The sequence below is a fragment of the Pipistrellus hanaki genome (assembly GCF_964339955.1).
Source record: "Pipistrellus hanaki genome assembly, chromosome: 12".
In the NCBI taxonomy this organism is placed as follows: Eukaryota; Metazoa; Chordata; class Mammalia; order Chiroptera; family Vespertilionidae; genus Pipistrellus; species Pipistrellus hanaki.
The window spans coordinates 24,115,519-24,141,726 of NC_140514.1; the positions used below are offsets into that span (position 1 = coordinate 24,115,519).

The following is a 26,208-nucleotide window of genomic DNA, read 5'->3' on the forward strand; positions in this document are numbered from 1 at the left end:
GAAAGATAAGAATGTAAAAATAATGCCACAGATATGTTAATTTAAAGAAAATTATGGAAAAAACAAAAGAACTGAATTCCTGATTAATCAAAAAAAAAGAACATACTTTAGCAATATTTATAAAAATAATAAACTGGTGAAATAGAAATTTGGTGTCAGGAAAGTTTAAATCAAATTTATGTTTAAAAAAAAGACAGTGTATCTCTTATATTATTTCTTTAAGCCACTGGTCGGCAAACTTATTAGTCAACAGAGCCAAATATCAACAGTACAATGATTGAAATTTCTTTTGAGAGCCAAAGTTTTTAAACTTAAACTTTTTCTAAAGCCACCTCTTCAAAATAGACTTGCCCAGGCCATGGTATTTTGTGGAAGAGCCACACTCAAGGGGCCAAAGAGCCACACGTGGCTCACAAGCTGCAGTTTGCCGACCACAGCTTGAAGTTAATGATAACCTCTATGCTCATATTGCATTTCAATTTTTAGCCAAAGCAATGTAGAGTATCTGGCAAAAATAAATAAAAGTTTTAAAGTGAAGTTTAAATTTTTGCAAAGCTATTGGGATAATCTATCCTCCTGGTTCTCGCTAATTAGAATTTGGGGTGTAAGACCTCCAAAGACGGGTTGGTAGTGGAATGGAGGTTTTGAAAGGAAAACTAGAATATGCGTGTGATGAGATGTATTTCCTCTCTATTTGTCTTGGTTGTCTTGGATTTGGCCATTTCCAAATTAAATAAATACAGATGTTTACAGTGCAAATCCTGGCTTCTAGCTGTGTCAATATGAATTTCTCTGGTCCAAGTATGGTGACTGAAAGGACTAATTACTCACACAGGTTGAACTGAACATCCTTGTTCATTATGAGGCCAAAGACAGATTTTAGAATAGTAAAATGCAAATGATAGTTTCAACTAACATGTCTCCAAATTTCGAGCTTTCACTGTTGCCATTTAACACATAAGGGGATGGAATCAAATTTTAGTCAAGCAATCTTAGATCTTCTTGTACTGAGCCAGACCTCAGTGGTCTTCATTTTATATATTAGAAAATTGAAGCTAAAAAATTAAGCATTTCTGTTTGACCACATTATTTTGTAAATTAATGGCAAAGTTATGAGATTATCTAGACCTCTAGTAGAATGCAATTGTCTCTTATTCAACATGACTTCTATCCATTCATTTATCATCCAATTATATCCATCCAAACCATTTGTCCTCTAACTGTTGATGTGGTTTATAAAGATACATAATGAAATTAATTTTAAAGAAGTTAATAAGGTGGCAAAAGAAGAGTACTGGATTTTAATAAATGACCACTAAAATTCCCATGAAGTAAACACATACAAAGCTACTGCTTCACTTGATATGGTGTACAAGTTACACTGCAAAGGGAATATAATAAAGGCTGGAGAGTTCAAAATTTTAAAACAAAATTCAAATACTAACGTACTTTGAAATGGAATAAACCCAGGACATTTTTATTTACTAGTGGTAATCTTTTCTTAACTAATTTTTTAAAGACCTTAAACACTTCACCTCTCAGCTCTGCACATAAATGCACAAATAAATTCTTGGGGATAGAAGTAAAATGTAAATTTCTAAATTTTCTGCTACCTTTTTTTTCCCCTTCTACTTAGAACATTGCTACAAAATTAACTCAATGAATTCTCTTTCTTCTCATTAATCCACTCATGAAAATCCTTCCAACTTTGCAGGTCTCTCTTATTAACTACTGATAACACCACCTAAGAACTAATGAGCTGTTTTTCATTGTCTCTCACACAACCATCATTAAGGTTTTGTCAAATTACCTCTTATTGCATCTTGGGAATAAATAAAAGTGACTATTAGTAATACTGGTTATTTCTCCAGATACACTCTAAAAACGCATTCGTTGATCAGGGCAATCTCATTTACATGATGGCCCTAGAGTTTAGAGGTGCAAAATCAAAGGTATAACAGAGCCACAGGCCCCTAGTTATCAACATTTATTTCCTACTGGGAAGTATCATAACCAATGTCTTTTTGATATTTGATAGAAATTTAATGTGGGGATGTGTGAGAACTTCTATTCCACACAATACTTGGAGCATGGAACAGCAAGAAACAAGGATCTAGTTGGAAATGATGATGACTTAGTTAAGAGAAACTTGAATTTCGGATTTTGAGCCATAACTTGAATAATGCAGGGTTGCATACTGAGCTCCTCCAGTGAGTCAATATCTGCACAGCATCTCTCTGAGCGTTTCTATTAAGTAGTGATTTAGAGCAAATATTATCTCACTCAGGTGCTGCAATGTTAAGTCATTCATACTAAGAGCCAATCTTTGCTGTTTATGGTTAAACTGAAGCTTCGTGCTTCCATATCTGAGTACTTCTTTGGTGCATATTCTGGTTTATTCATTCATATTTGAAATGTTGTAGTGTTGAGCCACTTCAGTTTAATTTGTAGCATGCTGTTCAATATTGGAAAATACATACAAGTTCAGATATGAAATCTCAGTCTGAATCTCATGAGCAATATGCATCAGCTTGGACTGGTTTCTGTGTTTACAATATTACATCTGAGTATACATACTATACATGTAGATACATGTATATATAATCATTTGTGTATGTGAAACATATTATGAAAGTCCCCATCATGCAGCATTTTATGTATGAGTTATCATTTTAACTAATAAGGAATTGCTTTTGTTCATTGTATGGCAGTATAAAAAGCATTCCAAGTAGTTCTTTAAAAGAGCAGCCAAATATCCACTTCACTGGATAAATTTCATGACCTGAAATCCTCTTGTCCCCTCAGTTGAAGAGGATCTGTATTTCTCACACCAACTGGCCTCTTACGTAAATGCTGCTATTCTGGGGCTGATCCTGTTATACCAGGATAGGGTTCACTTTGGCAATGCTAATTTTGGGCATACACACAAGATAGGTAGTGCCAAGCCATGCCTGGCACAGTGGGTCCCTATTCTCCAATCAGACCTCCTGTAAAGCTGTTACATAGATGCGGGGATACTGGAGCTCTTGCTCAATTCTCCTCCTTATTCATTTTCCTGGGACTCAGAAGATGTAGCAACCTGGTTTATCTCTCCGTCCAAAGTTTAATTCTAATTCATGTCCTATATCTAGAGCAAACAGATCACTTAGCAAACACTAATGATTTAGGAAAAGGAGGGAGAGGAGCTGAAGGGAGAAAAGAAACTGTCCAAGAGTGATCCATGAAGCCCAGTGCTCCTTATTGCGCTGAATTTGTTTATAACAGGACATTACCTATGCTTGTGTCCTCCATATAGATTAATATGCTAATTAATCCTTAACATGCTAAGCGCCAAGCTTGTTTTGTCTTCTTCCTTTCCTTTTAGCCTGAGATTTCAGATTTCACTGATGTGCTGGCAGCACCAGTGATTTACCGGTCCAGACAGACTATATAGTGTCAGTCACTAGTGACTGACATGAGCTTAATGTGTTAAAAGACACTGAGCAATATATTTTAGTGCACTGAAACAGTGGACATATGTGCCTATTCAAATTATGTATAATTTAAAAGGTTGGGAACTGCTTAGGTGCTTGTTTTATTTTATTTCATACTAGTGACCCGGTGCACAGATTCACACACATTGAAAGAAAATTAATTAGAAGATGGCTGGTAGGGTGGGGCTGGGTTAAATGGGCTGGACATGCCCTGGAGCCAACCTCCCACAACTCCTCTCTGCCCAGCTGCACCTGGGGCAGCACGAAGGGCATCTACAGAGTTAGGACCCTTCCGGCAGGTGGGGTCCCTAGGCCTGGCCTGAGTGGATCTGGTGAAACTGGCTCTCTGACATCCCCCAAGAGGTCCCAGATTATGAGAGGGCAGTTTTCCCTCCTCTCTGGTTCTGTGGTGCTTCACCTGAGAACTACAACTTGGCACCTTCTGCACTGAGCATCTGCCCCTTGGTGGTCAGTGCATGTAATAGTTACCAGTTGGTCAGATGGTTGCTTAGCCTTTTATATATATAGATACTTCTGTGGAACAGTTATACATCTCCACAATATCTATCACAGGAATTCAGTAGAGTTGATTTCAAGGGTCATCATCATTGACTGTGGCAATTCTTTTATAATATGTATATGCATCAATACACCTTAAAATGTTTTTTATTTAAATTTTTAATATTTTATACTTCAATAAAAATGGGAAAAGTCAACACACTCTAGAATCTGGCTTATTTTTTAAGTATTTGAAATTTAAATAAAAACATTTTATGAAAATAATTATGATTGTGAGACTATTAAATTTGAGTGAAAAAATTTAAAGTGTATTGATGCATATACATATTACACATGTCACTTGAATTGGTAGAAGCATTTCAAATAATCTTATTCTTAAAGTCATCCTAAGCTCACTATATCTAAGTATATTTTTCACAATTTCTCACTTATAGCAGATCATTAAATTTCAAAATAAGAGTGTGCAAGGATAGATCATTTTCCAGAAATATAACTCCTAAGATAGGAGATGAGAATTGTGGCAAAATCACACTTTTTCAAAGATTTTTATCTGCCTTCTAACAGCTCTAGAAGCGACAATAAACTTTTATAACTGGTTTCACATTATACCTCCTGGAAATTTATGGTAGAGAAATAAAAAAAGTGAAATTATATTTAACTGAAGAGATAATGATTTTAAGTTAGAAGGAAGGAAAGGAAAAGTTGGTTGGCCTGCTTTTATGAGCATTTCTGCCCTTTGAGAAAACAGTAAGATAGAACCTGCTTTCTAGAAAGAACTGAAAAAGTAAAGTTGACTATTATTCTGGGATTTCCTTATATGCCATTCTCCAAACATTCCCAGGCTCCCCAGAACTCTTGAAATTGTCTTAAATCATAAGCTCTTTTATTTGATTACTAGATGCCTGGTGCATGAAATTCATGCACAGGTACAGGCTATGATTAGGGGCATCTTCCTCAGCTGCCTATAGCCAGCCCCGCCCCCTGCCACCACCCACCCACAGTTCCCCATTCCCATTGGGTGATCGGTACTTGTCAGTCAGAGGAAGGGACCGAGAGGTCAGCTGTTTGCACTGCTCGCTGGCCCTGGCCCTGCAACAGGTGGCCATCAGGCAATTGGAGCCTGCTGGCTGGGGAAAGGGACCAAGAGGTGGTCAGTGCACCTCCTTGTGACTGGTCCAGCAGTCATTCTGGTCATCCTGCTGTTAGGGTCAATTTGCATATTACCCTCTTCTTATATAGGATAAGGAAACAATGCCTTTATACTGTTTTCCTTCAAAATCTAACTATAGGATGAAAATTTTATCTTCTTCCCAAATAAACTACAAGAAAATAAGGGCTAACTGAGACAAGTCATCAAATTTAGACCAACAAATAAATGCAGGGGAAAATGCACATCTTTTGATTGATTCTTCCTCATTCTCTCATTCATTCGTAGTCATTTATTGCATACCTTATTTAAATAGGAGCTAAGCATAGGAATAATACAATAAGGATACAATAAGAATACTAGACTTCCCTCCCTCCAAGTTCATAGAGAACTTTGGGTGTATAATTCATAAAGGCTGTCTCTGAGCAGAAAAATCTCTTTGACCAGTAAGTATGGAAGAAGCAAGCGTTTAAGCACTAGACAGGCTGGGCAGAAATCCCAGCTCTGCTACTTATTAGCTCTGTGATTTTGGACAAATTCCCTAAGTTCTCTAGGTTTCTTTCTATGTACAAATGAACATATTTATACCTGTTTTTCAGGATTGTTATGAATATTCTCTGAGGCTGGATAAGACACAAACACTGTCTAGCTCAGTAGCTGGCACTTACAAGATGCTATTGAGAGTATTCATGTAGACACATTCTCACTTTGCTCTCCTTGCAATGTGAAAAGTTAACTCCTAGCACTGGGCACCTGAGAACTTTAGACAGACATTCTCTTCACAAAGAAAGTATAATTTTCTGACTTAAATTCACACAAACATGTTTGAATATCCTATAGATAAAAAAAAAAACACACACACAAATACTTCATTCTATTTTCCAAGACCTACTCAGATAGAAGCCAAGCCTCCTTTGGTGCTCCATTGAATTTGCTGGCAGAGAGATGAACCATGTAAGAAGGAAAGTAGCTACCTCACTCTCTTTTACCACCTTGCTACCTCAAACACTGGGGAAATATTGGCTTGTTCTTATAGGTAGAACCTGATACTGCCATGTCGGGGTCCAGCTATATTCACCCCGGTGGGTAATTCACTCAATGTATCCTGGGTAGAGGGAGAGATGCTCTCTGTGGTAGCCCCTTTTCTGGCTTTGTAGGACCACCTTCTCACTTGATACACTGAGGAGTGTTAATGGGATGCTGCTCCCCAGTGATTGGGTGCATGGGCATTGAGTTTAACACTGGAGCTGTATAATTTGGGTGGTGATTTATTTAACCTCTCCTTTGTGAAAAAATGGAAAGGATACAGTACTAATTTCTGCTGTATGGTTGTAAGACATAAGAAAATCACGATCCATGAAGTGTTCAGCACTGTTCCTGGTGCATAATATATGCTAAGTAAATCTCAGCTATTCTAGTCTTTTATTATTATTATACAAGACAGACATGAAACTACCTCTACCCTGCCATAGGTAGCAAGTTGGCCATTGAAGTGGGTGAAATATCCTAATATCTACAATAGGTAGACTATCTACATTTGTCCTTGCCTAAAATATTGCAAAGTAGGAGCGAAAAGAAATCCAATAATGCGTGAAGAAGGCAAATGTACTTTCCCTCTGAATGTCCTATTTTGCTTTTCAACTTTTCAACTCCACTTGATTTCAAAACATATCCTCAACCATTCCAAAGCATTTTCAAGTTGGAAAGCCTTTTTTGTTTCACAATAAGGTAAATGCAGGAGAGACAAACCTTGGAAATTTTAAGTATGTTGCCATGGCAATGGTTTGCAAGAATGTGTATGAGTTTCATCTTAGCTCTCAAGTATTCAACTGAGTTCCTATGTAGAGGTTCAAATCACTAGGCACACAATGGTTGCCATTCATTGTTGCCTTGGAAATGTCTGTTGTTTATTGCAACCAGAAACCACAGAATTATTTTTTTTCCTTCCTTCCTTCCTTCCTTTCTATTTATCTATTTACCTACCTATTTATCTATATTCTATGCAAATGTGGAGATGTAGTCATTCATCATCTATTCTTAGCTGGCCAATCCCAGTTAGGCTGCTCTAAAGAAAGCTGTATACATAAATTCAACAGTAGTCATTTTCACCATTGTTGCAAACACAAAGATGCACTCTCAATATGAAAGGGCTGTAAACATTCTCTACTGATTCTCACATTAATTTCCTCATTCAGAATTGAAGTATCGTTAAAGAAGCATGGTAATTATTTAGGGATTCTCAATTAAAACAAACTTTCTGTGTAATGAATTGTGGAGGATTTTTAAAAAGGGTTCCATCCTACAATGTAGGAAAGAAAATTAAAATAAATCTAATGATTAAAATTCTTCTGTCTCTCACCATCATCAACCACCAAGAATACACCTAGAATAAATAATTCTATCTCATGTGAACTATCACTACCTCAATTGTTCTTAAATGGTATAATGGATGCTTCTAAATTGCATAACCTGTACAGTGGACTCATGATTCCTTTCAAACCAGTGATTCCTAAAAAAAGCATTCCCCCCATAAATAGAGTCTATAAAAAACTAAAATTGGAAAGTTTTAAAGCTCTCTATTTGGTAAAAGAAATAGTTATTAACAAACTCTCTTCAAATTCCAAGGCCTTTTCACCTTCAAGGAACTATACCAGTGGTCGGCAATCTGCAGTTCATGAGCCACATGTGGCTCTTTGGCCCCTTGAGTGTGGCTCTTCCACAAAATACTACATGCAGAAGCACACATACAGTGAGATTGAAACTTTGTGGCCCATGTGCAGAAGTCCGTTTTTGGCTCTCAAAAGAAATTTCAATTGTTGTACTATTGATATTTGGCTCTGCTGACTAATGAGTTTGCTGACCACTGAACTATACAAATTAAGTCCATTTTAAAAAAATTAATCCACCAACAAAACACCTGAATTTGTAAGAATGGATATTCTTTAGTTATCCTAGCAATTTTTTTGTGTACAAATTATCCATCATGATACAGAAAATGAGGCCACAAGGGACCCCACTAATCTCCTGCATTTGGTTACTGACAAAAGCTTCACTAAAGTTTTATTAGCTACCAAAGCCTGGCAGTTATTTAAAATTCACATTCCTCCTTTAACTTTGACCCATCTTACAACATACACACCCAGGCACACATAGCATCAGCAGTGTCTCCCCTACACTCTCATTTAATGGCTTGTTGATATACAATGCTTTAAAACTGCAGTGGTCCCACTTTGCCCTCCCCTGTCCTAAGGATCCTACAGCAGTGCTGGAATTAAACAAATGAGAACACAATAATTAGCCATGCAAACTGTCAAGTGGATCTCACAAGAAAAACAACCCAGAAAACACAACGATCAGCAGTTTCAAGCTTTAACAAGACTCTACATTGAGCTCCCATTTATTTTAAACAAAAATAGATTAGGCTTTTGAAAAATGTTCACTGCAATTTCTATGGAAATAGGGCAAAGCAGCTAATGGGTCTTTTGCATCTCTAATCTCTATAGTGCTGATAGAGCGGGAAAGTCTTTGATCCTACATTCTTTCCAAATAATTTCTCATTGCTCTTCTATAACCAGGCTCATCCCCACAGCGAGTAACATCAGAAATGGTTCCAAAGTGGGTAGGGAACAGGTCTGTGGGTCAAGTCACATGCAGTGACTCCCCAATACCCCCAAACTCCTAAACCGCACCTCAATAATTTTATGAATGGTAACTAAATTAAAATAAGCATTAAAGGCAACTGTAGAAGGAAAAAAATTATTAAATTATCTGATGTATTTTTGGGTGGAAAGGGGTTAGGCATTCAAATCTGTGGGGAGAGTACTGATGATATAATTTGTGGCTAAATGTCTGAATTCTTTAAAGAAAATAACTACCTTCTCCTAGAAACTATGTTGAATTTCTATGAAGCAACATGAATTGATTACCTCTATCATATATGCCTTGTCTGAAATACTAATCTAATGTTTACATTGATGTTAAACAGATGAGAACATAATACCCATTTTGCATCCAGTAATAGAATATCAGATTTTTAAAATAAAAAATATTAAGCATTGCGATGAAATTGGTCAACTCAACTACTTTCAAGCTTTTGTTTGCTTCGATTCTTTTAGTTTTAAACTTGTAGAATGAGTACCTACTTCATAAAGTGAGAATGTAAGTGGGATTCCTGATACTGCTCTAGGATAGAATATAGCATTCTGAGATCTCAATAGGAGTTCAATCATTATCAAACCCATTGACCTGGGGCAAATCACTCCACTCCCTATGCCAATAAGTACGTGTGAGAGTAGATGATCGCTCAGATCCCTTTAAAATGTAATAATCAAGGGTTACCCAGGAAGACTTGTGGTAATGGTATAGTTAAGTATCTTGATTGTGGTGGTGGTTATAAGAGGCTACACATTATGAAATTGCACAGTACTACACACACATACACAAATATGTGCATGTGTAACGGGAAATCTGAATAAGTTCTATGACTTAGGGCAATATCAATATTCAATTTTTGATATTGGACTATAAGTATTCAAGATGTTAACATGGGGGAGATGTTGAGTAAAGGCTTCAGGGGATTTCCAGTATCTTTCTTTGCAACCATCTGTGAATCTTTAGTTTTTTTCAAAAGAAAAAGTTTTAAAAATGTATATGTGCACACATAAATATAATCACTTTAAATTCATGAAATGGTTCACTGAAAGCCAAAGATGAAACATCAGTAAAAAGGCCTGATGCTTTCTCTATGAAGTGGAATGTATTGGGATGAAATAACTAAGTTTTCTTCTAAATATGATAGTTTTTACCTGAAACAACTAGTGCTTTTAAGTTAGTTAGAATATTGGCTATATCACCATGATTGGTAGTAGAGAAATGATCTCATGACAGGTTGTTACTAGTGACACAATTTTTGCTCAATCTTCTGCTACTTATCCTTGAATATAGAATACTAAGGATTAAGAGACCAAATAACTAAAAATGCCAACAATTATTCCTTTGACTTAAAAAATACAAATATAATAAAATAAAACCAACATAATTTAAAAGGGAGTATCAGAGATTTACTGAAAATTAAATTTCCAATACTTATATTCTAAGGATTCTATAGTTTTTGCCCAATGAGGTACTCCTATGATGAGTAATCTTACTTTGCATTCCTAAAATCCTGCAGAATCCCATTCATTGGAACTAAGTTGTGCCCAATATATTTCCTTTTAATTCACAGAATTCAGTTGATTCTTCTGACCTCGACAAGGTCTAAAATTGTCTAGATATTTAGCAATTTTATGCCTTATAATGGTTTCAAAATTTGATTCTTAAGTGACAGAAATGGGGCAAAATAAAGCAATAAATGCCATTCAATGACTGTTAGAAGGAAAAGTTGAAAAGACAAATCAAACAGGGAATTATAAAGAAAAGAATGAGCACAAGGGAGGAGAAAATGAAAGAAAAGGGTCTTTCCATATGTTTGGATAGAGGTAGGGTGTCTTATGCCATTTCATAAATGAGACCAGTGATAGAGGTATTTTAGAATTAGGAAAGTAGGGTGAATATTTCACCCATGAGATGTGAAATAGGTCTTGGTTTTAAAATTCTTGAGAGAGGTTTAAGAGAAAGGAAGAATAATAAAATCTACAAGTAAAAGTAAGTCAATCCATTAAACCAGCTGTGCTTCAAGACTAGACAACTAAATAGAGTCTTAGGACTTAGTTGTTTTCTGGCCGCAAAGACTTCCCTCTTCTTAAATATCAAACCTTAAAAAAGACAGAAAAGTGCCTCACAGAGGACTGTTCTATCCTTGAACATCTTGCACCAAACAATAGGAGATAAAAATAAAGGCAGTTTCTTAGTCACATAATTAAAATGGGCAATGAATGATGAGTTATCTGATGAAATCCTTTCAGAACCCATGCATGCTTTTTCCAGAGTTAATTCCACCAGGTTCAGTAAATTTAAAATGGGAAGAGGAATTATTCCCTATAAAATAATAAAATATATAATAGACAATGGGCTGAGAAAGATGCTAAATGTGGTAACTTGGCCATATGTTCTAGAGCTGCTGCAACAGAATCTAGGCTTATAGTTCATAAGTTGTCCAGGAAATGTGTGGCCCTCACACCTTCTTTGCTCTCCCTAGTGCCACAGTACCATGATGCTCCTTAAGTTTTACAGGGTCCAGGGAATGCTTTAAAGTTGAAGTGTTTCAAGCTAAGCCTCAACTATACATATTAGGTTGCACTTCAAATGATGATTTCCAGAACATCCACCAAATCCTATGTTTACATGCTGATAATAGAAAAAAAAATTAAAACTCAATCACTATAATTTTCCATATTTTAAGAAGTCTTGAAGTAACAAATGACAAAGTACTAATTTCATTTCCTATGTCTGAGAATATTTCCTTGCAATCAAATCACTATAGACATTTGAAAGCTCTATTAGTTTTTATATATAAATTTTGAACAACCCCAAAAATAATTTGTCATACACATCTAACCTTCTGTTACCAGTATAGACTCCGTTTTTTTCATGTTTATAGATAAACTAGAGGCCTGGTGCACAAAAATTGTGCACGGGTATGGTCCCTAGGCGTGGCCTGCAATCAGGGCCATCTTCTCCGGCTGCCTGCAGCCAGCCCTACCCCCTGCCACCAACCACCCCCAGTTCTCCATTTGCTATTAAGCAATTGGAGCCTGCTGGCTGGGAGGAAAGAACAGAAAGTCAGCCATTCCCATCCACTAGCTGGGCCCACCTCTGCCTTGGGTAGCCCTGTGTGTGTGGGGTGACCTGTGGGGCTGGAGTCTTAGCAAAGTGCCACCATGTCTCCCACCACTTGCTCCTGGATCCCTGTTCACCATCAGCAATGGGAACCTATTGGCTGGGGAAAGGGACTGGGAGGTGGTCAATGCACCCCATAGTGACTGGTAGAATGGTCATTCTGCCATTAGGGTCCATTTGCATATTATCCTTATATAGGATGCTTACAAAAACTTGTTTTCTGATGATCTCATTTAGCATTTATTAAATTTATTTTTTTCATAAATCTTTATTGGTGAGAATTTTTCTTACTGTGCTGCTGATTGCTTATATCACCACTTTCCTTACCACTTTCATTAGAAGCCACTTTCATAAGAAGCCACTTTTAAGTCATAAGGAATTTAAAACTGATGGGTGGATAAGGGACTTTTAGTCCGGAATATACATCACTTTATAGAATATTTATTGACATAAAACCTAAAAATACACATGGTAAGTACAGCACTCATGTGGGTAATTATTTAGTAGATTCAGCTCATGATTCTACACCACAGGGTTCTTATTAGGAATACCAGAGAGGGAATCGGAGTTTCCTGACACATGGTAATACATATTTTCACTTACAATGAATAATTTAGCTCTTTTACCGTCCATTGTATAAAAAGTAGATTTGAAATAATTTCAAGGTCTCATGGCAAAGGCGGAAGTTTTGGAACACAAGAAGAACGGGAAATACGGGGCCCCTTTCCTTTGTTTTCACAGAATTATGCTTGCTTTTGTGATGCGCACACTGCAAAAATTGTCCTCATTTGTCAAGATGGTGTTAAAATGAAAAGATGCTGTTTCTTCTATGGCATTTCCTATTTGCAAGTTTCTAGGATTCCAAACTGCTAATTCTCTGAAACCTACCAGCCTTGCCCATAGAATGCTAATGAGCCTCTGTATTCTTCATTGTGGAAATGGAAAGGAGCTTTCCCCCTAATTAATGCTAGCCATGACTGGCATTATTCTCACACTAGTTTCAATCTGAAAATCCCATAAGCAAATCCCAGATGCAAATTTATCTCAAAATTCAAGAGAGACGATGCAATAAAATGAAAAGCAGTCTATATTTGAGGCCACTTGTCTTTCAAACCTTTTTCTTTTCATGGAAATTCACTTTTGTTCACTCTCTAAAACCATAACGTATTAGAGCTGCAAGCCCCCTCAAATGGAGAAAAGTCAATGACCAAAAAATTAACTGGTTGGTCTTCGTCACACCATAGCAGTACCAACTTTCTTTAGTACAATGTCTTTACATAAACAGAATAACCCATTTGTAATTAGATAAACTCCAAAAAATAGCATGTTGAATTTGAGATGAAGTTAGGGTGGCTCCAAGGGTAGGTCTGAAGTTCAGCAGAGCATTCTGAGTGGAGGGTGGCATATAGTTCACAAAGAAACAGAAAGGGGACCAGCTTCAAAATAAAACCAACATTTATAGGGGTAGGGAGAAAAGACAAGTACAAACGAAAAGGACTGCTTTCCTGTTAATTGTTTATCCTCCTAAAATACTTGACTGACTGTGTCTGAGTAGAAATCTGGGTAGTCCAGTGAAGAGCATTCCCTTGGGTATTGGTGGGAAGCAAACCAAGTGATGTAGACATTTTCCAAAATAGTCTGATAATAGTTATTCAGTGGCATCTCTGAAACAAAAATTCTAAATACACAAATAATTTCTCAAAGGGTACACTGAATGTTAATACCTTGGCAGTGCCAAAGGTACAATGCTTAGAGACAATGTTAACATTAGGGAAAGCTGAAGGAAGACTGAATTATCTATAATATAGTTGTAACATTTGAATATATTTAAATTACTCCAAATTAAAACATTTCCCTTAAAAAAATAAAGAAGTATATGATCAAATCCTATATATTACCTCTACATTGGCAAAACTGGTATTTATAAAATAAATTTCTTTAAAAAAGATGAAGATACATTCATAAAGAAAACAATAAAGCCAAAATCATAAAAAAAAAAAACAAGCTACACATTCTTACAGAGTAAAACGTGTTATACTAATTTCATTGTCATGTGTTTGCAAGTCTACAATGCAAGGACATTTGTAAATAAGCCAAGCATATACCTATCATTTTAAACTCTCATCTCTCTTCCTATATAGTATAAAGAGTTGATGCATCATTTAGGAAATTGTGAGGTAGAGAGAGAGAGGTTAAAGTTAGTATTTGTTTTGTTATTGCATCAGAAGCTTTCGGTTTAAAATGACAATCTATTGTGATTTAAATCTCACTGGCTGCATATGGAAAATCAGAAGGTCAGGAATCTAGGAAACCCTTGTTGCATGGATGCCTTTGAACAGTGACCTAAGCTTACTATCTTTAGCTTGAGAGTTTGCAAAGTAATCAAGAATTATTCAGTTTGATATTTTACAGCTAGATATCATTTCAGTCAGTTCTAAAGAGTGTTTCATGAAGTTTCCCATAATTCGTCATTGTATTTTATTATACTACTTATTTAGGAAATAATAGTACTACATCGATAACCATTTAAGTAGCATAAATAGACTTGTCCATAATTATCACATATTCAAAATTATTTCATTCAAGGCCAGACTCTTGCTTCCTGCATATACCCTCCCACATTGATTCTCTTTTCAGCAGGTACCCTTCAAAAATAAAATAAAAGATAAAGGAGGAAGTCGAATTGAACATACTGAAAATCATAACTGGAGTAATTTACAAACACACTCAATTATGCCGTAGGGGCCTGAGACAGTTATACTTACTCCGATGTGTCTTTTTAGCTATTGGAAAACTAACTCATCCCAATCATCCCATCAGTAGGAAGAAACCAATTTCTTATTTTTAAAGGAAAACATTTAGCAACCAATGGCTAATTTTAACGAATGAAAATGAGTACAAGCTAAATATGTAGGTGTTTTTTTAAAATAAAAAAGTTATGCACATATTGCATTGCTTTTATTAGTCATAGAGCATGAACACTGGCTTTGAGGAATCAATACATTTTCCTGAGAACATGTAGGACAGGTATTTATATTCAAATACCTTCAGTGCCACTTCAGAAGCCAGTATTGTGTTATGGAATGTGTATTCCACTTGATTTGACAGGATTTTGTGTTATCTTTTATTTTGTAAATAAATAGATAACTAGGGCTGCTCAAACACAGGAAACATGTAGCAGAAAAACATTAGTGTGTCAACTTAACCCATATTGAACTTTCCTTTCTCCAGATCCAGCAAATATGTGCCATTAATTAGTTCTAGAGGATAAAATAGTTCAGTGTTCAATGCTCTAATTTTATGTGCTTATTCTGACATTTCACCTGGATTTTTAGGGCAGCAAGTGACTTACTTTCCTTTGAGTCACCCATGACATCTTGCACAGTTCTGATATGGATCAGTCAGCAAGTAGGTATTTTAACAGGTTTTAACTACTAAGTGTATAAAAACGCTGTGATAGTGCTTATTATTTGCTTATATATGGTAATAGTCAGATTCTAGAAATAAAAGTTACACTTCTTGAAGTGCCGGGAGCCAGTTCCAGCATATCATAATTACAAAAGTTTCATCGAAAGGTTGAGGAGACTTGGGGGCTCAATTACATCTGTAATCATCTATTGGAATGGATAAAAAGCATCTCCCCAAAACCTGAAGAGGATAACCAGTTTGCTGCCAGACAGCTGAGGGCATCTTAATCTACATGTTATTGCCTCCTGTTGGCCAAACACCTGAACAGCTGTAGGCTATTCCCCAATCTGGCAATGCTTCTGTAAACCCTACCCTTTGAAATGTATTATCTCCACCTTGTCTTAGGACAAATTGAGTTAATAAAAAGCATGGGTTCCTGAGTCAAGAGAGTCTTTAGCTCTTTTAGCTGAAGCTCCTCTGACCCCCAACCTTTCAAAACTACCTTTCTGACATGGACTCCTGCTTGATCTATGCACAGCCTTTCTTCAGATTGCTGAATCCTTCATAATGCTGGGACAAGAACCCCAGCATTGAAGGCTAAGAAAACTCTTGGCAAACCCAAGAATAACTATTCCATCTGAAATTTCTAGTTTGTAATAGGTATCCTTTAAAACTATTATTTAGTAGCTAATTATTTAGCAATATAATCATACAGGCACACATATTCATACACACTACACTATAAACCTAATGGGTAGGTGGTCTACTTAAATTTGCTAATTGAGAAAATTCTTGGTGTATAATTAAAACAATGATTTTTAAGCCAATGGGAGGATAAGTGTGGTCTAGAAAACACTTCTGTTCATGCAAAATAAACAACTATGCAGACAGTTCACACATGGGGGTAATTGAGAATTGACACATGAAGCTATGCAACTCCAAAATAAAATGCTTTTAAAAGTAAAAATTCTAGCCCTAGCCAGTTTGGCTTCAGTGGATAGAGTGTCGCCCTGTGGACTAAAGGGTCCCAGGTTCAATTCCAGTCAAGGACACATGCCTAGGTTGTGGGCTGGATCCCCAGTGGGGGAAGTGTAGGAGGCAGCTGATCAAAGATTCTCATCATTGGTGTTTCTCTCTCTCTCCCTTTCTCTCTGAAATCAATGAAGATATATTTTTAAAAAATACAAATCCTATGCAATATTTTTGATGTGACAATGAAATATTAGTGTTTTGAAATTAAAAAGGCAGGCAGAGTTTATTATATATGCACACTATTTCATTATGTAATCTATACTTTTGTACACATAATAGTTTTCATATAACCAAATTTATTTCACCAGAGTGTTGATGGGGAAGGCCTTGTCTCTGAAGCTCTAGCAGAGTTTTCAATTTGAAAAATGTCAAGAGATCACCTAGGTCCGTGGTCAGCAAACAGCGGTTTGTGAGCCACATGTGGCTCTTTGGCCCTTTGAGTGTGGCGCTTCCATAAAATACCATGGCCTGGGCAAGTCTATTTTAAAGAAGTGGCATTAGAAGAAGTTTAAGTTAAAAAATTTTTTTGAATCTCTAAAGAAATTTCAATCATTGTTACTCTTGATATTTGGCTCTGTTGACTAATGAGTTTGCCAACCACTGAGCTAGGTGAATGTATTTTCCCATACCATTAATCCCCACTTTACCCATAACTTTAGCAGTAAATCTAGATTGTGAACTTACAGAATCATATTTTTGGTCAAAAGTCTGAAATATGCTTTGAGCCAAGATTGGTATCCTACAAAATCCATGATGTTTTAATTAAAAAAGCAGTGGAAACAAAGGTGAGAGCACATAGACCTCAGAACTGAATTCCTTTGGAGAATGATTTCTTTTGGTTCCCTCAAATATTTAAGTCATCCTCACCATTATATGTAGTTTTTGTCTTTTAATCTAAGCAATACTTAAAGCAACGGAGCCTATTAACAAAAGACATAGGTGTGAGAAAAGAGTAAGAAAAGAATTAAACTGTGGCTTATAATGAACTATAAAAATATATATCACAACAATGAAAACAAACATGGGTAGTTGATTTTGGACACATAGTTCTGAGATAGTTACTAATGCATTAGCAGGTATATTCAAATGAAGGTAAACATTTGAGAGGCAAATAGAAGTGTGTAGTGATAATCGCATAATTTATGACACCAAAATAGGAAACACCTCTCAAATATTTTTGCTTTTCCATGGCCATTATTCAGTTTGGACTTACTATGCTGTCTACATTTGCTAAGGGACACTAGAGAGATACAGATTTGTAATAGTTCATAATTCTCCCCAATTATTCTGTATAGTGGAAATTGCCTATTATGGCGTGTATAATATTGTGTGTGGCTTGATTCTCTGTGCCAGAGTGATGAGAGAGATTCAAATATCCATTATCAAGTGAATGTAAATAAGATAGCAGTATGGTAACTTTTAGTAGAAATTAAAGAGATTTAAAGCCTAAGTATACACAAAATGTATAAAGCAGAACTTGGTGTCATTACAGCAAGTATATACAAGCATATATACATAGTTTATTGGAGTTTTGTTGTTGTTGTTGTAATATTGAAATCTAGAGCAAATGACATTTGAGTCTATAAATGACAGGTAAAGCAGCAGAGGAATAGAAGCCTGGAAATAGAGAATATGGGGGAGTGAGAGAGAAGACCATTTGGTCTAAGTGTAATTAAATATCCACCAGCACTGCCCACCTAAGAATTTTGCTAGTGCTCAGACACTGGAATTAAGATCACTAGTTTTGACAGGACAAAATCTTGTTTCCAAGAAGTTATTTTTCAAAAGGGTAGACTGAAGCTTACTTCTTGAAACATTTAAAGTTGATATAGACAGAGGCTGAAAGTCCTTTGCTACCTGCTTCTTTTCCTATTTGAAAACTATCCAGTATTAGCCAAGAGGGCTTTCCCCATCAATTAGCATTCTGCCTACTGCATCCATCACCGTTAATTGATTGCACTTGTAGTGTATAAATGTACCCAGATGCTGTGGGATGAGCGCATTTCATAAATTAAAGGAGCATATGGAGGGCACACAGACAGTAAAATCTCATCATAACTATCCAAACATCCTTAATATGCAATGCTACATCGCTAATTACTGTGTAAATATGTAAGCCTTTCCCTGGCTAATGTCTTGGTGAGAATTTTTCTTGGAAGTTGAGCCGAAATGCTACGGTGACCACAGACATTTAATACCATTTCAGAACTCTAATTTTATCTCACTTTTCCCATAAGGAGAATGTGGCTCTTAGTCCATTCAGCAAAGTCGAAAGTATTTATTCCTTATCATTGGGCTATCTTGCTTATGAACACCAGTTAACCTTCCAAAATAACCATATTTATCCAAATGTCATATTTATGTAGTTAACCTTCCAAAATAACCATATTTATCCAAAGTTCTGTTTGCAGGCTCTATTTCTTCCTTAAAAAGTTAGAGGGAATTTGCCAAATGAGGAAATTTTGCTGCTTAGTGTACCCTTTCATTAATTTCTAAGAACAGGGCATGGAGGAAAGAATTGCATAAAGTATAAGAAATTGGCTTAATTCTTTAACTCTGGGGAAATTAGTAAATTATCTTTAGTATCTCAAGGTACAACAAGCAAAGGTTTTCATTCTCTTGTCTAGGTCATAGTTATTTCTCAAGCCAAGGTTCAAAAGACAAAAGAGACATGCAACATGCCCATTTTTTCCTTCAACAAGGTTGGCCAAACAAATGATTACATGAGCTGTGGATATACCATGGACCAAAGGACATATCTCCAAACTTAAAATTTGTATTTTATTGGTACATTGTGGCAGCATGATTTTGATCAAATTCAGTTGTACTTAGGACTGGAAATTGTGCCTGTGCACATCATGGAATTCTAAAAGAATCATTCAAATTATGAAATTCCAAAGGTTTCATTCCCCACCCCACCCCCACTCCTATGACCTTACTAGGCAAAGGCTGTGCCCAGTTCCCTGGGTAGATGAGTGACAGAAGGCTTGATGAAGGATGCTGCGAGATTAATTTCATTTCAGAATTTAAACTGGGCATTGGTCAAGTACCCAGGCTTCCTGACAACATCAACACTTTAATGAAACATTCAAAATTATTTTAGAAAGGACTATTTGTAAGCCAGAAGTAAAATATCAGATTAGTCAGCATGATCTTTATATTTTCAGAATTGAAAGCTACTTTAGGGAGAAAGTTAGCATGCCCTATAGATGTTTGAATTATCTGAGGTCTAGTAAGTAAGTTTGGTAGTTACTGCCATATTTATAGTTAGATACCACCAACTTAACTGATACAATTGCTTTTAATTTCACTCCTACTTTTCCTGAACATGGTCAAGAGCAAAAGGTTACAACAACAAATACACCATTTACAATCTGGCAAAGCAACTTCAATTCAGGGGGCTTCCCTAATCTATGGTTGCAGGGGCTACCTAATTTAATTAATAATAGCTGTCACAACAGACATAACATTCCATCCCATAACTGATAGGAAGATGCAATCAGAGGTTCCTTTGAAAAGAATGGCCAGGCTTCCTTCACTATTAAGCAGATCCTTCCCCTCCCCCGCCTCCCTTTCTGATTCACAGTCCCTTCTGTCCTCCATCTGCTCCGCCTCCACCTATTGTCTCCACTCACTGGCAAGCAGTGCCAATCCCATCTGGCCATGCACTTGCTCTGCTGCTCTAATTCCCATGGGCCTAGGAAATATTTGAATGTTAAGGCATTTTACCTCTTCAGGAGAATAAGGACAATTTAGAATATCAAAAAATCCCCCAAGGAATTCACACACACACACACACACACACACCATGCACATGATCTCTCTCGCATACACAAACAGCAGTTTTACAATTTTCTCCTATACTAAAATAAAATAAAAAATTGCTTTTAATATTTTCACCTCAGATGCATTTTAAAAATTTGAAATCATACTATCTTTGAAATGACCCAAATTCACATTAAAAAATATAAGCACAAACACTTTCATTAATACCAGATATGCATTTTTTTTCAGTAAGCAGAATTAGTGTAAATAAACGTTATGCAAATCTTACCATCATGAAATATTTCCATTAGCTAAGCATATTTAACCATTGCTCACAAATACATTTTCTCTTGTATCAAACATACATTTAATTCAGACATTCCACCTTTACAAATTCTCAGCGAAAGCCCCCACTCTGCCGCAGAAGCATGCATGGTCAGAATTTAAGCAGAGTTAGGCAAAATTATCACTAAGTCATTAACAACAACAAAGCAGTCTGGCGAGTCGTGAAAGCAGCTTTTATTCATGCTTTTACTTGAACCAACTTAATGCATAAATACATATAAATACACATACACACACTTTTATTGTTTTTGCAAAAAGCATGCTAGTAAAAAAAAAAATAAATAAAACAACCACCTTTGAAGCTCACATAAAGCAGCAAACAAAACTAGAAGCAACCATGCTCAGGGTTTAAGGACAATTAAAATTTTTAAAACGACCTTTCTACATCTCTCATAGAGCATGCATACATTTAACATGCAATCTCCAAGAACTAGTTTAATATAAATCTTAAAATCAGGTTATCCAAAAACAATTGATTCTTAGTTTCATTATGCTTGCTCTCAGGCTTCTGGTGTCTTAAACCCTGCATGCTGCAGTTCTAAAGCTGTGCTGAGCAGCGGCTGTGACAGAAGAAGCTACCTGCGAGTTTTCACAGTGCCATCTCATATCCATGTCTGTCTGGCTACCCTGCGTGCTTAAAGCTTTTTTCTTAATTCTTAATGGAAATCCTAGGAAATTTAGTCCATCCTCTGAAATCAATACTGGTGACAGGAGAGCTCCCTGACTCAGTGGGAGATCAAGATGATAAATTGCCTGCGCATCAGCCTGGCCTATCAGTGCCCTGCACACAGATGGGCGAGAAAATACACAGAAAAGGCTCGATCAGTCACGTGTCACAGAGGAGCCAATGACTGACGCTCTGCTGCGGGAAGGGATGCTGCAGTTCCGTCTGCAGCTGAGGAGGCTTGTTGGTACCCAGCCCAGCCGCGCCCCACTCAAAAAGTCTAGGCAGTCCCTGCTGTGCGATTTGCTTTCCACCTGGGACTGCAGAGGGGGGTGGGCATCCCTTTTAACCCTCAACTCACATAAAGACCTATTTCCATGCACAGGGAATTTTCTCTATAGTGGATTTTTCTAATCCAAAAGCGATTGCCCAGCAGAAGAGAAATTATATATATACATATTTTATATCCCAGCCATTAAACTCTACGTGCTTCTTTTCAGATGATTATTGTGTTTCCACCTAATGTGAAATTGCAAACCTTAAGCCATGCAATTAGCACACAACCCTCCTAACAGAATGGCATCAGAGCTTTATACCTGTAGTTATAATTTTATTTCCAACTTAATGAATAGCATTTTTTTCAATGCTCTCATTTATAATGAATATTTTTATGGGATGATTTTATAAAGTTAATTATGCAACATTAAGAAGTACCTATATTATTAGCTTTCTTTTTTTTGCAAATTAGAACTGTTTCTCTTTAAAGACTAGTTAAGTCCCAATGAATATGACATTTTATCAATCACTAAAAAATTAAAGCAACCACCAAAGATCATGCATCTTGTTTCCCTGAGCATGAAGAACAAATGTGTTATTCAGTGATGGAAATATCTACTTATTTTTGCCGTTCCTCTGAAATTTAAAACAATTATTTGGAAAACAAAGGCTACACATCTGGAATACCATATGGACAAATATCCCCAATACATCTGCTTGCATTGATCATCCTGCGATAACAGACATGTTGGGCAATTCTTCAAGGTAACTGAGATGATTATAGCTAGTCTGACAGGGAAGATTATAAGCGATGAGACCATGGTGCATTTCAAATGACAGTATCAGGGATTTTTTTTTTTTAATGATAAAAAGAAACATTGAACAATCTTCAGAAGTGACATTTAAACCAGAAAGAGTATTTAGGAGCACTGCTCTTTGTTTTTCACTGCCAAGATTTTAATTTTATCCAAGTATTTTTAAGGCTTAATTCTGACTCCTTTTAGAGTCATCCAATAGTACTTAGGGAAAAAAAAATCTGAGAATAAATTCTATGTGTGCCATCATAAGTAAATTGCTAATGAACTTTAGAATGCTGAAATTCCAAAGTGCCTTTTGTCTTGGCAACTATTTAAAAAAAAAAAAATAACTGAAAGACTGCACGCTGGCAATTTAGTTATTTTTTACAGATTCATTTCGTCTTTTATTTAATAACGACTATCAGAAAACAATAAAGCATTTTTTCTTTAAAATATATATTGTGTTGTGCCCATTCTACTTATTTGGCCTATTTATTCTATTCTATTACAACATAATCATTAATAGTCAAACTTTATTTTTTAAAAGGAAAAATGAAGGCTCAGAGCACTTCTAATAAAGCATCAATATCAAACCTGATCACTGCAATATTTTAATAGCCAAAACCTAGAAACCACCCAGTCACCAATAATGAATTGATCAGATAAATTATGGTAGAGCCTTATAGTAGAGAGATTCTACAGCTGTAAAATTTAATGTGAAAAATTCAAATATGCTTATATGAAGAGCTATCTAGGATATATTGTTAATTAAAATTACACATTTTTAAATTGTTTGAAGACTATAGACACACATTTGCGCACACAAATATTTGCATTTCCAATATCAGTCAATAGTGGATAAATTTCAGGAGGGGAACTGAGATCAAAGGTCACAGGGTCTTAGTAGTACCACTTTATTCACTGTTGTCGTTAAGCCTATGTTCTATTGATACTTTTCTCATTTAAAATAATTACAGTGATGGCAGCTACATTCATTTAGGTTTAGAATAAGGTGATTGGTGGTTGTTTTGAGCAAAACTGTTGAGGGGAAACAAAGTGAGTCAAAGGGAAGGATGACCTGCTTCTTTTCAAAGAAAATAGGGTAAGTGTAGGCAAGGAGGGATCTCCCAGGCAGAGTGCTGGCAGCCTTAGCCGAAACCTACACATTGTCTTGCCTTTAATGCAGCAATGATATCCTAAATTAAGCTTCAGTTTAGCTCTGCCATGTCTTGCTAATGTATCCTGCTGAGAAAAAGAAGGCTGGGAGGGGTTAATTTGCCCAAGTTTGGGTATTAGCCCAATAATTTACTTCCCGGTCCTTCTCATTCCTACCTCTAAGAATCAGAGATAATTTAGGGGAATTGTCACTATAAATTGTGAAACTCTTAACACAGGGAGGATTTTTGAATTTAATGACAACATAATCATCAACAAACAAACACTATTGAATGGGATAGGGCTAACAACAAACAAAATCCATTTTGTATGTGTGTATGTGTGTTTCCTACCCAGCACAAGCTTATATATTATATATTCTATCTTTGACTTTTGTTGTTGTTGTTCAGATTCCAATAACTTTAAGAGATATAAACTTTAAAACAAATTAAACTGTCCAAATCAAGCCAAGGCTTATAATTTTTATTATTACCAGAATTTTATTGTACCCCAAATTATTCTAAATCAGTGTTTTATGAGGGTGACTTTGCCCCCAAGGTGACATTTGACAAGGTTTGGAAACATTTCTTATCACAACTGGGGAAGTGCTGCTAGCATCTAGGGGTAAGAAGCAAGGATGCTGCTAATAATCCTTCAGTATGCAGGGCAGTCCAAAGAGCTATGTGGCCCTAAATGTCAATAGTATGGCCCAGCCAGTGTGGCTCAGTGGTTGAACATAGACCTATGAGCCTGGAGGTCACAGTTCAATTCCTGGTCAGGGCATAGGCCTGGGTTGCAGGCTTGATCCTCAGTGTGGGGTGTGCAGGAGGTAGACCATTGATGTTTCTCTCTCTCCCTCTCCCTTCGTCTCTGAAATCGATAAAAAATAAATAAATAAATTATATATGTGTGTGTGTGTGTGTGTGTGTGTGTGTATTCCGTGTTTCCCCAAAAATAAGACATCTTCCGAAAATAAGACCTAGTGCATGGAAAGATAAGACATCCCCTGAAAATAAGACCTAGCACAACTTTGGGAGAAAAAATTAATATAAGACACTGTCTTATTTTCGGGGAACAGGATATATATCTCAGTACTACTGATTACATATCCTGTGTATATGTAATCAGTAGTAATGAGATTAAGAAAGCATGCTCTAAATACTAAGCTTTTATACTAATTTATAAGCTTTTATACTTTTTATTTACTTAAAAAGAGGCTTAAGAAAAGTGTCCTGTTCTGTGAGGTATATATTTAAAGTGGAAGCACAAAAGTTAAAATGGAGAAGTGATGAGGACCACGCACCAGGACCTGAGTCTTTGCAAAGTTAACAAATCACTGAGAAAAGAAAGAAACAGCAACTGAGAATGAGGAAGGAGGAGGAAAATTCAAAATGTGGCCTACCTCTAACCTGTAAACCTATGGCACATAGTGTGTTCGAAACGACATTAGGGCAACTTGCTATTGATTGGTCAAGCAAAAGGTTTATTTTATTTGTTTAATTTAAAGGAAGGATCTGAGAAATTAACCTCATCAAAGTTAACAATACAAAAGCCTTGAGGTCCTCCCCGTTTGAATTTTTGAAGATGTGGCCAGAAAAGGGATCACAGGAGGGGCTCTCTGAGGGGATATGTGAAGGGGAGGGAGCTTTTGTGACCCTTACATTACACATCTTAGGCTGTGTGTGCCTTTAGGCTACTTTATCGTCCACAAAGGTGGGCTCTTAAACAAATCCTATTTCGGGCCATCCCTCATCACAGCGAGCTGAGGTGGCAGAGTGCCACCTCTCACCCTAGAAGCTCTGCAGCTCTGGTCCCCAGGCCCCCGCCCAGTCTATCCATTAATGAGATTGCTGGGAACAGTGTTCTCAGGACCAGCTTCAGGCATTCCCCCTGTGACTGCTGTCATGCCAATTGCCACACTTCGTCAAACCTGTGGCGTTCAGGGTCAGTGCCTCAGAGCCACCTGGAACACTAGGACAATGGAGCAGCCTCAAGCCAAATGAATGCTCTTTTTGACAGGGAATTATTGCAGGAAAGCAGCTGAGAGAGAGGGGAGAGAGAAAGAAGGAGAAAGGAAAGAGATCAGAAAAAAAGAGCCACAGAGCCACAGACACCATCACATTCTCTGTGGTGAGGGAGAACATGATATGTCCTAATTCTCTTAAAACTAGACAGATTTTCACAACTCCATAAGGTTTTAAAACGGGCAGAATTCAGCGCCTTCATTTTACAGATGAAAGGTTTTGCTGCAGAGATGTGAAGCAACGTGGCTTAAAACAAGGAACAGTGGGATTCTTTGCCATTCCAGTCTACGGGAAAGTTCTCAGATGCTTTCAAAAGTCATCATAATGATCAATCAGAGTAAGACTTAGAGGAAGGGGTGTAGTTGATGTCAAATAAGAGTCAGCAAAAGGCTCTGAAGCCTCCTCCTTCCCCCACTGATACTGGATTAAGGCATTGGAAGCTATTGCTATTCAGGAAAGAGGGTCCGATCTCCAATGCATATTTATAAGATATGAAATACAAAAGGAGAAGCCTTGTATCTCCTCCTTTCAGAAGAATCTGAGGGGCTGATGAAAATTTTAAAAAACAACAACACAACAACAACAAAAAACACACACACAAATTCTCTTCTCTGTATTTGCACCACAGTCTTCATGAATGGGAAGCAGGATGCATGGTGACATTTAAAGTACATATGGCAGGAAGTAGGCTCTAGCTGTGAGAGAATATAGAATAGAGAAATATCCTGGACCATTTTTCATTTTAAGAAAAGGGGAAAATAAAAATGGTTGAAAACCACACAGTGAATGATCTCAATTTAAATTTTTTTAAAATTATTTTTGCATT

The 26,208-nt window shown here is 36.6% G+C and overlaps 1 protein-coding gene across 40 annotated transcripts in view; it reads right to left on the reverse strand.

The window, feature by feature from the left end:
* The window catches only part of NRXN1 (neurexin 1), a 964,391-nt gene that overhangs the window by 28,299 nt on the left and 909,884 nt on the right, over positions 1–26,208 (reverse strand). For 2 of the 40 annotated variants that reach the window (XM_084900761.1, XM_084900760.1), the window contains exon 1: positions 21,046–21,226. The exons of the other annotated variants lie outside the window; for them this stretch is intronic. In XM_084900761.1, the coding sequence (XP_084756887.1) occupies positions 21,046–21,078 (33 nt within the window). In that variant the 5' untranslated portion in view covers positions 21,079–21,226. Of the gene's footprint in view, positions 1–21,045; positions 21,227–26,208 lie in introns of those variants that run through there. 40 annotated transcript variants of the gene reach the window in all.